A 16,261-nucleotide genomic window follows, 5' to 3' on the forward strand; every position below is an offset into this window, starting at 1 on the left:
GGACAAGACTGAGAAATTAGATACCAAAACTAGGTTGAGTTTGTTTTGATTTCCTCAAAAACTTCTAATTTTTCTTAAATTGGATATATTTCTGATACGTAGAATTACTAGTAAGAAAATCTTTGTCTCTCTAATTTGGTTCTTTGGTGAGGCACAAGCTATTGTTAGGCCAAATTATATCAATTTTATTCCTACTAATTTTACACGTATCGTAGATTCATAAAAATAACCTACAAATATTATGTTCAAGATAATCACAATTATAATGAATAGCTATTAGCAAAAGAAGTGATATCTTCCTATAATTCTGTAAATTATATCAAGTTAGTTTTTAGAATATTTTTATTTGCTCCAATATTTCTCCAACAATTTTAGAGCTATGAAGTAAGCATACTTTTTGATGACATCACTGTTATATTGTTGTTGGATGTACTTAGAGGTGGCAAAATGGGCGGGATGGGCGGGATTTGCTTGGGTTTGTGATGGAACCAGGTCATATGGGTTTGGGCCCAATCTTACCCATATGTATTTTGGGACTAAGTTGGGCGGGATCACTTTGGGATGGGTTTAGATTGATCCCGCCCAATACCCAAATCTATTTTCTACATATTTTTTTCCTTTAATTCATTTTTATTTTTTATATAATTTTAATATTTTTGATTTATTAAATTTTTTTAATTTTATTAAATAAACATGCAAGTGCTTTATACTCAGGATTCCCATCAAAAATTGGATTAACAAATAAAGGAAAAAATAGATATACAGTCATATTCCAACATATATCAAGATGGCCAAGGTACTTAAGGTATTGAATATTTATTCTCATCATTGTCCAAAGATGACAGGTCTAAATTGACTGAAATGTTGAAAATTCTTGTGGATAATGACTAGGAAAACTACTAGATTATATTCTCTAGTATGACTATAAAAATTGTTAAAGATAATTTTTGAATCTAAGACTCCGTTTGGATTGGCTATTTTTTCAAAAAATAAGTTTTTCAAATACAATGTTACAGTAATATACAATAACTCAAAAAACATCCCATCCATATTAGTATATCAAATATTTCAAAAAAATTTTATAGTAAAAATTTTTCATATACACTGCTATAATAAAATATTTCAAAGATACCCCCCCAAAAATAGTTAAACCAAACAGAGCCCTTGTTATTTGAGCCCAATGGGTACCCAAGTATTTCCCAAGTATTCCCATCAATTAATGGGTACAATTGGGATTTGTCCCATTTTAAACCCAATATCAAAATCCAATACCCATCCCGCCCAAAGTCCCCATGGGCATGGGTAACCCATTGGGACTTGGGACAAATTGCCACCTCTAGATGTACTAGATTAGCAACAAGCAATAGGAGTTGCACCAATAGTTTTTAGTACTACTTTTTACCAATCAAAGGCTTGGAGTTTGACACCGAAGACAACCGCGACTAACTGACAATTAGGAAAATGGGCCTTGTCAGTTTTCAAGTGACTTGCCTGCTTAGAACCATTAGGCCATTACTAGCCACTGGCCGCGAGGAGCGCTTTCAAGTTTAAAACACTGTTGCATGGCTGTGTGAGTGTGTCTAGAACCCGGATACATAAACATATTTTTTCATAATCTTTTTGTGTTCTTAACCATCTTTTTATCTCTCACACAGACACATATATATTATAAAAAAAGATATAAAATATATGAATAAATAAATTAAGTGATAAAGATAAAAAGGAAATTATCCCACTTTACCTATTTTTCTTCTCTTTCACATATAAAGTTAATTTTAGGATCCATACTATTCACTACGAAATCTCGGGTTGATGTTTCGCTTAATATAGCAATACTATATATCATATCATAAAAAAATATTATAATAATTATTTCAAATAATAGTTCAAATAAAAAAATAAAATAATCTCCTTTCCAAACACACTCATTGATATTTCAAAACAATGGAAGAAAGCCATATCATAATATAACCTTACAGACACTCTTAGACTCTCTTAAAAAAAATATCACAACTAATCCTTTTTTTTATAACCTACTAGATTTGTTAGATAAGAAACCACTTACATCAACGTATACTTCTAAATAACACAACTACTAAAAACCTAACTCTAATAAAACTAGTCAATAAATAAATAAATACTTCTAAGTTTAATTTAGGGTTAAATGCAGAAAACCCCCTGAACTCTCATATGAGTTGCACAATACACCCCTAAATATATTTATAAGCACTTTGCACCCAAGCTCCACTGAAAAGTAACGGATATTTACACACCATTTATTTTATGACCCAAATGACAACTTTATCCTCAGATAATAACTGAACGGACAAAAGCACCCTTCTTCTACTCCAAACCTATTATGTCGAGCGGAAAGTACAAGGCAAAGCTGAATCTTGAGTTTGCCAAAATTTTTTGCCTTTTTCTTGCGATCGAGGAAGAACCAAAGCCGAATAACTGCAGAGGGTAACTAGAAGTGGGCAAAAGTCGGTTTGAAGAATCTAAAACAAGTGGAATATTTAAAGTATCTCAGCAATTCAGGTAATAAGCAAAGCCCTAATTTTTTCTTTATTTAATCGACTTTTTACCCTTTTTCTGTGGATTTGGATGCCCAAACTTGTAGTTTTATGCCCTCGTTCTGCTGGCAGTTCATTGTTGTTTTTTACTAGTTGGTTTTATGTTCTCCTCGCCGTGATAAATTAATGATCGAGAGCAATGGTTGGCGGTAAACAGTGAAGCTTGCAACTGTTTCCCTTTTGTTCGCCACTGCTTTCAATGAGTAGTAGAGTTCAAGTTGTGTTGTTTAACAATTGCCACTGGGTTTGTTCCGACGTCTAGCATTCATGGGTGAGTTTTTAATTTTACATTTTTTTCTTCGTTGTTGCTTTCTAAATGTGAGATTTTGATTGTTGAGTTTTGCTATGCTTTTTCCTTTATTGTTTCAGGTTTTTATTTTTTTGGTATTTCAAGTAGCTCAGAAATTTGTTCATTTTTCTCTGTGATTTTTTTTTTTTTAGTCTTTCATTTGGTTGTTAGCTAATTTATTGGGTTGGCTTTGGTTTTTTAATTTGTGGCTTTGTTCTTCCGCGTCTTCTTTTCACTTTTTTTTTCTTTTTGTTCACTGTTGGAACACAGCTTTTATTTGACTGCACTTCCCTTGGTTGAGACTTGAGAGACCATTTGTATTGCTTGTGCTAATTTAGAAGCTTCTGCTTTTATGTAAAGTATTTTGAGTCAATTATTTCCACCATGGTTAAATCATTGTTCTACGGTTGGATGAAATGTTTTTTGAGATAAAGATAAGCCATATTGAAGGATTAGATCACTTTATTTAATAGTTGAAGTTTGTTGCTTCATATGCATTGCTTGAGCTGCAACTATTTGGACTGTGTTCCATGTGAGTTGAAGAAGAATTGTGCATTGTGAAGAAGAGGAAATACAAAGGGGGAAAATGAGAAGTGATGGTAGGTGATTCTCATTTATATTCACTAGAAAGAGGACAATTCTGTCAGCAAATTCAACAGACAGAAAGTGGCTTCCACGCGTTTTGTTTCACCGTGAAATGTGTGAACGGTTGTTTTCTCAGGGTGCAAAATGCCTATAAACATATTTCGTGGTGTTTTATGCAACTTCCATGAAAGTTCGTGGGTGTTTTCTGCATTTAACCCTTTAATTTATTTTGCCAACATTGCTTGCCTTAAACTAAACTCTTTATTAAGACAGGTCCAACTCCATCTTGAACAACCAACATTATTGAAAATTTTGTAGCCGTAGAGACGGTATGCAATACCTTAAAATTAATTTTCATATTTACTCATGGTAATGGATGACTTATATTTTGCAAATAATTTCTCAGCAATTTCTTCTCAATCAAAATAGTCATTCATGCAAACCCATTTATCACCAGAGTCACCATATTTATCACCAAATATCAGTGCCTAAGAATACAAAATCATAAATTTCTTTCTTGCTAAAATGATCATTACCAAATAATTCAGAAGCCACACTATCATAATTAGGAAAAAAAAATTCACACTATCAATCAACTCTTTAAAAGCAAAATATTTTCAACTTTGATAAAATCCATATCTATTAAATCAAACAACTTTCCATCACCTGGAAGTAGGGGTGGGCAAAAAAATCGAAAACCCAAAAAACCCGACTCGATCCGAACCTAAAAATAGGATATCCGATCCAATTTCTGTCAGCGGATTAGATAGGGTCGGGTACCCTAAATATTCGGATACGGATCGTAAAAATAAAAACCCGCGGGTACCGATCCGGTAGTATAATATATAAATATTAAAAATATAGGGGCAATTGTATAATATTTTAAGTTATTATTAACCCTAGCCTAAATAGTTCAGCCGACAGACACTCCCTCAGCCTCATGCCTCAATTGACTTTCTCCTTCTCCTTCTCCATCTCTTCAACCTTCAGCCGACACTCTGCGACAACTTTCTTCCATAGGATTATTAAAGGATCTTGGGCTAGGTATGTCCCCTGATTTTTGCCTGAATTGACCTGTTCTGATTGAGTTAAAATGTGATCTAAGCTGCCTGTGTTTAGATTCTATGGTTTAGAAAGGCTTAGAGCCTGGTCTGTCTTTTGGGAAACTACAGCCGGATCTGTTTGGCTAGTGACATTCCAGTGATATGTTTGGTAAAAGTCTTAAGGGCATCCCTACGTAGTTTCATGAATAGAGACCTGAAACTAGAGATCTTTGAATTTTATATCCTCCATTGCAAGTATCAGAAAAATAAAGACTTTTCCCTATTAAATTCATCCACAGAGTTGCTCATTCGTCATTCTGTGATTACTGCAATTTTTTGAACGTTACAAGTGGTTATTAGTGTATTCATCTCTTCCACAATAGGGAAGGAAGGATATAAGACATGTAAGGTTCCTGGGTTCCACCTATAAGTGCACTTTTGCCTCTTCTTCAAGATTGGATCAGACACTTTTGAAGCTTGACAGTCTAAATGTTGCTCAATGGGATGCCTCTGGTGACAGAAGTACTAGCACGTACCACTGAGGATTGGCTGGGTTTGTATTAGGATATTAGATCATGAACACTGAGAATAATGAATAGGTATTTTGTTATGATTCTGTATGTATTCACAGAGCAGGACACTTTGTTATTACCAACTTATTGGATCCTCCACCTTCTTTCACCACTCAAACATGATTATTTCACTTGCGAATCTTGAAGCTAGGCTTTTTTAGTGTAGTTCTGCTTTCTTATATGTACACTACTCTGGTAACAAAGGAATTGTACCAGATACAATATAGGCTTGTTGGTACTACTTTTTCTGTCAGTGTTATTACGAAGTGGTTTTTTATTCTGGTTGCAAGGGCACCAGTTCTCCTAATTGTGATGGAAAATCTACTTGAAAGACCTTAGAATAATCCCTGTAGTTCATTAAACTAGCATGCCCATATTTGCTTGAGTTGGCTCTCTGGAAAATTGAAGTGGAACTCTTTCCAAGGAGAAGAAATCAAATTCTCAGCAGATGTTGGAGAAAAGGAATCCGTATAAAATCTTGCATTCTTTAAATAGGGACGGGTACCCTATGACCCGTCCCTATTTTTCGGGTATTCGAGGATTGGGTACCCGAGGACAATTGGAGCGGATTAGGGTCAAAAAAATAGTGACTCGATATCTTAAGGTCGGGTCAGCCATTTGCCGTTCGGGACGGGTACCCGATCCGTGCCCACCCCTACCTGGAAGAAAGCCCGAGCCAACAAATTTTCCAACAATAATTTCTTTTTCTATACTTACCAAATCAAAATTTTCTTCTTCTTTTACTAAATTAATAAATTCTTTTTCTTCAACAAATTGATTACTCCCAATTTCTCTAAACAAGGTATGCAAATCAAAATTCTTAACAGATTCAAAATTTTAAAATTACTCATATCATCAACAAATCTATTATTCTCAAAATCTACAACCTAATACTAACAATCAAATTTCAATTTGAAAGTATATTTCTTCTCAATAGTCTACAAAACTTAATAAATAACCTTCCAAAATCCCCAAGGGATTTTAGTACAATGAATAAAAGTTTTGTAAATACTTTCTGCCATTGTTTTGCGCATCACTTGAAAGAATAATCGTGCCTTCATCTTGAAAACATGTTCTCACTTGCAAAAAATTCAACAAAGAAAATAATTCAAATTATATTGTTCTAGATATTTTTTCACTTTTAAAACTTAACTAAAATATGCATTTCTATTTGTACTTATAAAAGTTAATATAGAAAAATTTTCACTATCAATCAAATTTCTATAAAATTTTATCATTATTTAACAGTTCATATGCCTGTCAAGTTTTTCTTGTCTCTCTTGCTGATTAACTAATCAAATCTTTCAATTGGACAACCCGCAACAATCAACAAATTTGATAGGATTCTTCTCTAATCTCTGTTATAATACTCGTAACAATCTGATAATTGTCAGGCCAATCTTATAGTCAAATTTTTCACCCATTACAAACTTCAGGATAAACTTCGTGGTTTAACTCAATCAACTAAATACTCCCCGACAACTTTATGCCCTAACTCTATGATAGTGGAAATGCAGGACCAACCTCCTTGTAATCTAACTCTGATACCAATTATAGAATCCAAATTTAGGGTTCTAATAATAATTGATACATACAGGGTTATAGAATTGAAGGAATAAAAAATATCATTCAAAATATTTATATGGAAGGGAAGAAATAAATAACTCATAATATTATTGATATCTCAAAATAATGGAAGAAAGTCACACCACAACATAACCTTATAGGTGTTATTAGACTCTTTTAAGAAAATATCACTACTAATCCTTTATTTGTAACTCGCCAGTCTTGTTGGGTAAGAAATCACTTACATCAACACATACTTCTAAATAACACAACTACTAAAAATCTGACTCTAATAAAATTGGTAAATAAATAAGTACTTCTAAATTTGGTTTATTTTACCAACAATATAATTGTATACTTGACAACTTGAAGGAGCAAATCACCAACACCCCGCACAAAAGAGAAAAAGAAAAAAGTCACCACCCCCTTTTAGTATTGCAAACCATAGTAATTGATTTTTTTTTAAGAAAATAGAGTATATTAACCGTCTTCTTCATCAACTACGAAAAACACTTGTCCCCATAATCTAGTCATGACATTCATGTAGCTACTCTATCATTCTCATTCTATTTTACTCATATTTAAATGTTTCATCTGAAATCATAGCCATATTTCTTATGTTGTGCTAAAATGTCCTTCCACTTTACCACAAATTATATAAAATTCTAGAAATCAAGAATTGCTTACTTTGTGAAACTAACTTTAGTCTCACAACAATCGAAAAATTAACTATTAAACAGTGAACTACTAAATCAATGTGGATTCCACATTTTTAACACGTTAATGTGAATTGAATACTAGTATAGTATGTATAAATTTCAAAGTATGTTCCACTAGATCCTCTAGATTGACTTCATATGTGCACTTAACTCATTAATTCTCACTTCAACAAATATACAAATTCCTTATGCCTGCTGCATTGAAGAAACATACCAATTCACTACAACAAAAATGACCTTTAATGGCATTTAAAGGTGTTAGTATAGATAATCTAATCTGACACTTTACCTTTTCTCACACTTCAGACAAGTGTCGTCCCTTCCAATGTGGGGATAGAATTGTAACTTCAAATGTGTCAGAAAAACTATGCTGTTATAACATCCCATCTGCCAACAAAAATTCTTTTTCTTGATAATTGAAAGTGTCAGGATAGCTATAGTACAACATTAGGATATCGAATTCTATGCTGACACTTTTAATTGTCAGGAGTTTTTTTTTCTTTTTTATTATATAGAAGCAACCTACGGACAGTGCTCCCTGCTATACATTCCGTCAATCAGAAACCCAAAAGACTTGTAAAATTATCCCAAAGAACAGAATGCATATAGTAATCCACAAGCAAAAGTCAATACTCAAATATAATTTGTTGAACTAAAAATCAGTAACAAGTACTAACATAACAAATCCCTAACAAGTACAAACTTGAAAGATTCTCTTGTGGACAAACTAAAAGATCCTCATGTGCACAAACTAAAAGATTATCTTCCCTAACAAGTAGAAAGAACTTGCAATTTTAAGAAAGTGCCTCATGAAAACATAAGGAGTAGGCACTGAAAGATTAAACTGCAAGGTGTTGATCATTAAGCTCTCCTGCAGCGATACTGATGAGAAGGAGGAAAATTGTTGGACTTGCTCCATGCCCAAGAAAGATGTCTCATTGTCATTCAGGCAGAGTTCATATATTCTGCAAGTGGAGAAAAAGAAGATCAGGATAACAAAACCCAAAGTAGAAAGTTTTACATGATGAGTAACAGCAAATCTATAACAGTAGAAAGTTTCACATCATGAAAAGTCACTAGAAACTTTGACCAGTGACATGGAAAGTCATTATATAAAAAGGTTAGAAACAATCTCCAATAGAGCTAGACAATTATTTTCTTCATTTATAATGTGCAAGTAATAGTGAACATGAACTCTCAAAAAATGATGAAATTGCTAAGAGGAAACCATACATGACTAATACACGTGAAGTATTCCCATACAATTTAAGTTCAAAACGAGATTACAGGATGTTGTAAACATGTAATACATCAACTTCATAACTCAACTTTAGTACAGCTCCAATTAAATAATATTTGGCAAATTGGCATTCAAACACATTAGCAAGTCTCCCAAAATAGAGGTCCAAAATCTAGACAAGCAGAAAAAATATTGACCTTCATGTATCACATTCCAGAAGCTGAAGACTTTTCAAGCATAATATACTATATAGAGGCATTGTAATTAAACTTTAACAAGGCAACAAGATTGATGAAATATTTAAATCCAAACATACAAGTAGCAGCAAGAGATCGGTAAGCTTTCACCACTTAAAGGACCAAACACATACAAAACAAATACAATATAGCTATTACCTCAGAAATCTGGCTCTGTATGACCTCATTGAATGTGATTGAAATCTTTCCCTCACTTCAACAATCACAGATCTGACCTGAAAATGTCTTGGCCATAAGAAAGCAAAAATAAGAGCTACTAAAACCAGTAAAAGAAAAATCATTCTCAGAAATCGTGAACTGTCTTCCAAAGACAAATTCCGCAATAAGGATAGGTACTAGAGTTTCAAAAACTAAAGGTGAAATGAATAAGGAAGTGAAGGCCATACTGATGTCAGCTTAGAGTATTCTGCGCTAGATAGTGATTCCACTGATGCATTCCCCAATAGATAGAGCTGTCACAGTTACATTATCAGGTAAGTATGTCAAGCAATGCACTATAAGCATCTAATAAGTGTAAAGATTTAGAGATCCAACATATTCTTTTCATTCATCACTCAACTTAAGAACAGGCTGGCACTACACAAGCATCATGAGACCGAAACTAGAGTGGAAGTTAAAAAAGTAATATCAATAAAATATGACTCACACTGCACAAACTCGCGTTTGAATTTATTCCTTAAAAGAGTACCTTAGACACAAAATTAAATTCAAGTATTCATCAAGATTCAACAAAGATTATGCAATTAACATCCGACATAAAGTCTACATACAAGGTCAACGGGTCATGAAAAAACTGGCAGAAGTTTATTATGATTTCCACCAGTTCATCCTATCAATTTTGTAAATCTTAGTCATGAATCTCGTTGTTGAGAAAGTCTTAAACATTGTTGTGACTCACTCTTCTTTTAATAATGTCAAGAACAAATAACTCTTTCAGATCAACGACTATCTAAAACTTAAAACTGAGTTTGGACTTAACATTAGGTGTAAAAAAAATGAAGCCAAAGGGCTGAAGCATTAGAAAGCTTGGAGTGACACAATGCTATGTGAGTATTATAAAGCTTTCTCTGTACTAAAAAGAAAATAAAAGAAAAAAAACATGCAGTGAGAGGAACTCCTAAATATGAAAGTTTTTAAATTCTTTCATGACCTTCTTTCATGACCCCTCAGGACCAAGACCACTCCTATTACCCTTACCATTCTCCTCCTCCTCATCAGTATTGGTATGCCAAATGCTCTTAACGGCTTGGCGAGTCATCTCGATTGTGATTCCAGAGCCTAAAAACCCATCGGAAGCACGATCTTCTGCGATAAGTCCTAGCAAAAGATGTTGGGCATACATCATTTCAACCTCCAAAGCTTTCGCCTCCCTCTGGGAAAACATAACCGCTTTAATTGCTCTCTCAGTAAATTTCTCAAACACCCCAGCTACAATATACAACGATCGGTTTGACTTAGCTTTTCCAGACGAAACAAAAATCATGGTTTTGTCAGAAATCGAAATCCCAAAGTAGGAAGAAGAAGAAGAGGAGGAAGAACAGCTGGTACTGGTACTGGTACTGGTACAACTGCTGGTGATTGTAGAAGGAGGGTAGCTAGGGAAAAGAGAAATAACATTCCGGCAGCGGTGGTGGTGGCGGTTGTGGGGAGAAAGACGGCGGTGAGCTTGAGGAATGGAATGAACTAAAAGCGGAGATGATGAATCCCGTGGCTGATTCTTCCTTATTTTAACTGGTCACAGGAGCCAGAAAGAGCAAAGGGAAAGAAAGTGGAAGAAAGTCTCATTTAGTACCTCAGTGGTCTATTATTTTTCAGGTTTCCTTTACCCATCTGCAATCGTCTTGCGCCATCTAGAAAAAGCTCCGGTCTTAACGCCCCTACTTGGCTGAGAGATAATTTGCCGAGAGTTTAGTTTGCGGAGAGAGTGTTTTTTTGTGAGAGATAGAAGAAGCAAAATTTGACTAAGTGTTTTGGCCGGCAAATTGAAAGTTTTGAATATTTCACAGCAAATGAATCTTTCGCCAATTCACTATGATGTTGTTTTGTGCCTTTTCTTTTTTTTTTTTTGGTATATCTCACATTTTCTCAAGTGTCATGATAGGTAATCTAAAGGCACATTATTATTTTTATATCAGATAAAATAAAAAAAATTAGAGTGTATATTATTGAATTGATAATAAGTGTCATAATAGAAGTGCTATAATGACACAAACCAGCAAGTGGCCTTATAAACATGTCTCGAAAAGTCATTTTTGTTGTAGTGATTCTTTGTACTTTAGACAAGTAATCGAGATGATATATGTAGTATCCCACATTAGTAGAGGAAGAGGAAAGGAAATAGCGTAAGAGATTGGGCCCTTGGCTACCTTCTAATTTGGGTTAACCATTTTGGCCCAGTGGATTTCGATCCAAAAAATTATTTGGGCCAACTCTTGGATCGGGTCATGACAGTTGGTATCAGAACGAATCTCATGTAATCTCTGTGTAGGGTGAAATTAGACCAGCGGGTTATGGTTCCGACTACGCAAAGGACGTGCAAGGAGTTAAGCGTTGTGTGAGACTAAGTGCCATATTCGATGGGGACCACCTCTAGAACTCATATGAACTACCTCTAGAATCCAAACATGACTAAGTTGACAGTTTGGATTTTGATGGGCTTTACAAGAACGCAAAATCATAAAGGTAGGGAGAATGTAGTATTCCACATCAATAGAGGAAGAGGAAAGGAAATAGTTTAAGAGCTTGAGCCCCTTGACTACCTTGTAATTTGGGTTAACCATTTTGGACCAGCGGATTTCGGTCCAAAAATTTATTTGGACCAGTTTTTGTATCCGAGTCTTGACAATATAATCTAAAACCCTACCTAGTTTCTTAATTCCTCAAACCAGTTTGTTATATTCACTCACTTTAGCAAGACCAGATCTAGTTGTTTAAGGAGGACTTGGAGGGTCGTAAGAGTGGGTGAGGTTGGTATGAGTAGGAAAAGGGGAAAGGACTCCTAGGGTGGTGGTAGGGAAGAAGGGAGAGGAAGGGTTATGGGGGTGAGAAAGAAAGGATGAGAGAGCGGCAAGTAGGTGGTGAGAAGGGATGGAGGTGTGGGAAAGGGAAGGAGGTTTGTTTAAGGAATGAGAAGGAAAGGATGAGAGAGCGGCAAACAGGTGGTGAGAAGGAAGGAGGTTTGTCGAAGGAAGGAAATGGTGATGGTGGTTGGTAGTGGAAAGGGAAAGGGAAGGGGATTGAAGAAGAAGATGTAAGGGAAGGGGAAGTGAAGCTTTTCCTGATTTTTGGTGTATTTTTTGGAGTGTTTTTTAGTGCATTTAAAATGGGACTGCAGATGTATAATGAAAAAACTAGTGGGAAAAGCACACCCAAATTAATAAAAAAATTAAGTTATTTTATTAAAATCAATAGAAGTTATTTTTTTTGTAAAAAAAAAAGTTATGACTTTTTTTTACAAACAAATAAAAGTTATTCAATGTGGAAGTTATTAGAAGTTACTAAATCAACTAGTTATCCTTAGTAAATCTTTACTTTTTATTGGGGTAAAATAAAAAAATAAAAAAATGACACATAATTTTAAAACCTAATCCCCTCCTTATGCTTTACATATAGCAAGACATATATATCCCTACCAAAACAAGCAATCTAACAGTGTAAAACGTCTTCTTATTATTCCAATTCAAATTTTATTTTTGTTCATTAATTTAGCGGTAATTTTCTATGGATGAAAAGTAAAAAGGATTGGTAGAGAATGTTAAAGAGTAATTGGGGGTTAAGCAGGAGATAAGATAGGATAAGCTAAAATCCTAAACCCACGTAACCACCATGTGGTGGGTGGTTATTAGGAATTTAAAACACTTATCAAAACAATTAAAAGAAATAACATCATTCGTAATTCTCATTATCTACCTTTCCTTAGAACGAGAACCATCTATGAATAGAGATGAAGAAGAAAACATCACCATCGAACAAGCAGGCAACTAAGCATCTAAACCTGTAAGTCCCGAATGCGCGTTAAAGCTTTTTCTTTTAAATCTTATTAATTTCATAAATTATTTTAAAGATTTTACGTATATGTATATTACGATATATATATATATATATGCTTGAATGAGAAATTTAGGAAGGTTCAAATCCGGATTAGTAGGAATAGTGTGTTAAATTTTACTAATGGGATGGAATAAAGTCTAAACCCCAATTCTGTTATATATGCTTGTATGAGAAATTTAGGAAGATTCACATTCGGATTAGTAGGAATAGTGTGTTAAATTTTACTTATGGGATGGAATAAAGTCTAAACCCCAATTCTGTTGGAAAGTTTAAAAAAAAAAAGGAGAAGAGATACGCCATTGCTAAAGTTTCAGCAATGCAAGAATGAAAAAAAAAGGAAGAAAAGTTGCGCCGTTGATAAAGCTTGAAGCTTCAGTAATGTAAGAAGAAAAAAAAGAAAGCAAACCCTCCTCTTATACCAAGTCAAACAAAAAAGGGGGGGTTTGGTGCGGGAGAGGAGGAGTAGCTGGTGGCTGCTGCTGCTGCTGTTGTTGTTGTTGATGGGTTAATGAACCAGGTCGTCCCACGGGTCGGATCTAGAGGAAATGATTTAGGTCAAGAGGTGGTTAGGTATGTGTGTGGGTTTGTTAAATTGAATTTGGGTCAAGTGTGAAAGGCCTTGGGCTAAGACTGGAAGAAATAAGGAAATGATGGGCCCTAAGTAACTTGGGCAGTTATTAATCAGGTCCGAAAAAAAAGTGGCAAGTATACTTGGGCCAAAAATATAGTGTGGACTTAGTGAATACTCAATAGATAAATTTATGGTATAACCAACCCATCTTTTATGCACTATCATGGGTATTAAACTTCAAAATCCAACCTAAAATAATCGTGGACTTTAAAGATTTAGTCATTCAGGCTTATTTTAATTAATTAAATCTAAAATATTTAAATAGAAATCTAAAACATTTTAATCTAACATTATTAGATTAATTTATACAATATAAGATAAATCTTAGATTTTAAAACAAATGCTTAAAATAATAATAATATAAATATGGATGAAATAAATTAAGGATATAAACGAAAATAAAATAAAAATATCAATACAAGTGGAATAAGTTAAGATAATAATTGTAATGGTAAATAAATATGCATACGTATATACATGAAAAATAATAATACATACACAGGTGTAAAAATGGAAATAAAACAAAAGATAATAATAACTAATTAACCAATATATATATATATATGAATGAAAATAAAATAAATAGTGTTGGTAAAGACAATAACAATAATAATGAATAAAATAATAAATATATATAATATAATAAAATATTTATATAGTAAAATATTGGTCAAGATAATAAATATGATTATAAAAATTATTTCTAAGTTAGGAAACTTTACATAAGAGAAAAAAGGGGAACTTTCCAATATAGGAAACTTTTCAAAAATAGAAACTTTTCAATTTAGGAAACTTTCCAAAAATAGAAACTTTCCCAATTTAGGAAACTATTCTAGGTTTCATATAATGGTCTAGACATGAATCTTTGAGTTGCTTAGAGTAATAAATATCAACTAATTAAAATACCTATGCATTTGATAAATACGACACAAGTTTAAAAGATTTAAAGTAGTCTCACTTGAGTAGCCAGATAAAAGTAGGTAGTACTTATTCTTTTGGAATTTCAAAAGTTCAAAGTAAAATTTTATTGCTAATCCTATTTTGATGTATCAATTTGAAAATTACTTGATTAAATGATTTACTTCAATATTTATTCAAGTTTTATTTTTGCTATATAAAGATGGACCATGTAAATTATTTGAAACATTTTAATATGTTATGACTGGTATCTTTTGTTAACTCAAAGAACTATGCATGTGACAGGTGAAATGAATTTATGCCAAGTAATGCTCCAAACAGTTATGGAATAGACGGTAGGAGTTATAGTCCTGCCTAATGGTCATGATAGTTAGGTATAGAGTTCGACCGATTGACAAGGTCATGGTAGTTCGGTATAGAGTCCGGCCGATTGACCTATGTATGTAATGAGACCAATCGGTAATCCTGAAATCTATTGATTACCCACCTAGAAGGGGTTTAATCTCTAAACTGAGTACTCAAAAAACGATCATTGCATATACATGTTATGAACTAATATGAAATGATTTATGATTCTATAACTTTCATGTACGGTTATGAATAAAATGTTTACGAATTACTGTATCACTCATTATTATTGACTGTTTTACGAATAACGTTATTTTCAATAATTATACATGTGAATAGTGTGCAAATGATTTGGTATATAGATATATATATACATGTATGTATATGTAAAGTTATGGATGCATGGTCCAACAGAGGGATAGATGCTACCTATTGAGTGATTTATCGTTCAACCCAATTTTTACCACTTTTGCAGATTTCGAAAAGTATGAGTTGATTTACATTGAAAACCCTGAGGATAACTTTTATTAGATCTAAGTGGATAGAAATTAGCAGTCTAGCTACTTTTTACTGTTAGTTTTATTTAATTTCTTTTTCATTGTCTCATCTAGAATATAAATGTACGAGTTTATTGGATAATCGTAGATTACCTTCCATTTGAGATTTGTACCGCACTATATTTAGTTGTGCTATTTAGTACTTTTAAATTTTAGTTTAGCTAATGTTACCTTATATTTTTTAACGGGATTTGAGGATACGGTGGATGTTGTGTGACTGGCACGTACGGACTAGATGTGTGACATTTTTAGTAATATCATATCCTAGATTATGATTAATACCATAAGGTAGCACATGTCAGGAAATGATCAGTAGCAACTAGAAGATTACATTTGGAAAGATCTGTGTACCTTGAGGAAGATGAAATCATTACTAATGCTGTTCCTTTTGACCTTGTAGGAAATGGCCAAGCCAGTACATGGGGAGAATCAGGATTGCGACTGCCTAATTCATGTGACGAGATGTGATGTGACTCGTCTTAGGAAGAGGCTGAGGTTCTATAGAGATTTGTATCTTAAGAAATTAGAGTGAGCCACAGATAGAGTTAGTTAGGCTCATGTGTTGGCTGATCAAGTAGTGGACCAAACACACGAGATCTCCACATTGATAGTGTTGAGGGAACACATGAGGCAGAGCAAGAAAATCTTGCGTGAGGAGGACCTCCGTCTACAGGAGGAGGTCAATAAGTTGAAAACGAAAAGGAAGGTGCAGAAGGAACTTGCCAATATGTATCATTAGGGATTTGAAAAAGTGACTTCCTTATTCCAGGATCAGGATGCGGAATACCATACCTTAGTGGTGAAATATGAAAAAAGAAGGTAGTGCGTGATTAACTAGATAGATGATCACCTACCACTCGCACTCCAGATGCCTGGGTGGAACCACCTATGCCCTGATGTGACGTTGAGTTAG

At 33.7% G+C, this 16,261-nt stretch overlaps 1 protein-coding gene and 1 long non-coding RNA gene across 4 annotated transcripts; one reads left to right on the forward strand and one right to left on the reverse strand.

Annotated features, from left to right (window-relative positions):
- The first annotated feature begins 2,226 nt into the window (after positions 1-2,226).
- Positions 2,227-3,668, forward strand: LOC140037357 (uncharacterized). Its single transcript, XR_011841285.1, has 2 exons — positions 2,227-2,538; positions 2,667-3,668. It is a non-coding gene; the product is annotated as an uncharacterized lncRNA (long non-coding RNA).
- Positions 3,669-7,954: 4,286 nt separating this feature from the next.
- Positions 7,955-16,044, reverse strand: LOC140037358 (uncharacterized). Of its 3 annotated transcripts, none has more exons than XR_011841287.1 (4): positions 15,700-16,044; positions 9,231-9,296; positions 8,983-9,059; positions 7,955-8,312 (listed from the first exon to the last, which is right to left on the reverse strand). XR_011841287.1 is itself a non-coding variant. In XM_072081478.1 (4 exons), the coding sequence occupies exons 1-4, from the start codon at positions 10,057-10,059 to the stop codon at positions 8,099-8,101; spliced, it is 375 nt and encodes a 124-aa protein (XP_071937579.1). In that variant the 5' UTR covers positions 10,060-10,786; the 3' UTR covers positions 7,955-8,098. The 3 variants fall into 3 exon arrangements, 1 of the variants encoding a protein (XP_071937579.1); XR_011841286.1 differs by lacking the exon at positions 15,700-16,044 and adding an exon at positions 10,042-10,786 and having other exon boundaries at positions 8,983-9,069; XM_072081478.1 differs by lacking the exon at positions 15,700-16,044 and adding an exon at positions 10,042-10,786.
- Between the last annotated feature and the right edge of the window lie 217 nt (positions 16,045-16,261).

This window comes from Coffea arabica, chromosome 2e, assembly GCF_036785885.1.
Source record: "Coffea arabica cultivar ET-39 chromosome 2e, Coffea Arabica ET-39 HiFi, whole genome shotgun sequence".
NCBI lineage: Eukaryota > Viridiplantae > Streptophyta > Magnoliopsida > Gentianales > Rubiaceae > Coffea > Coffea arabica.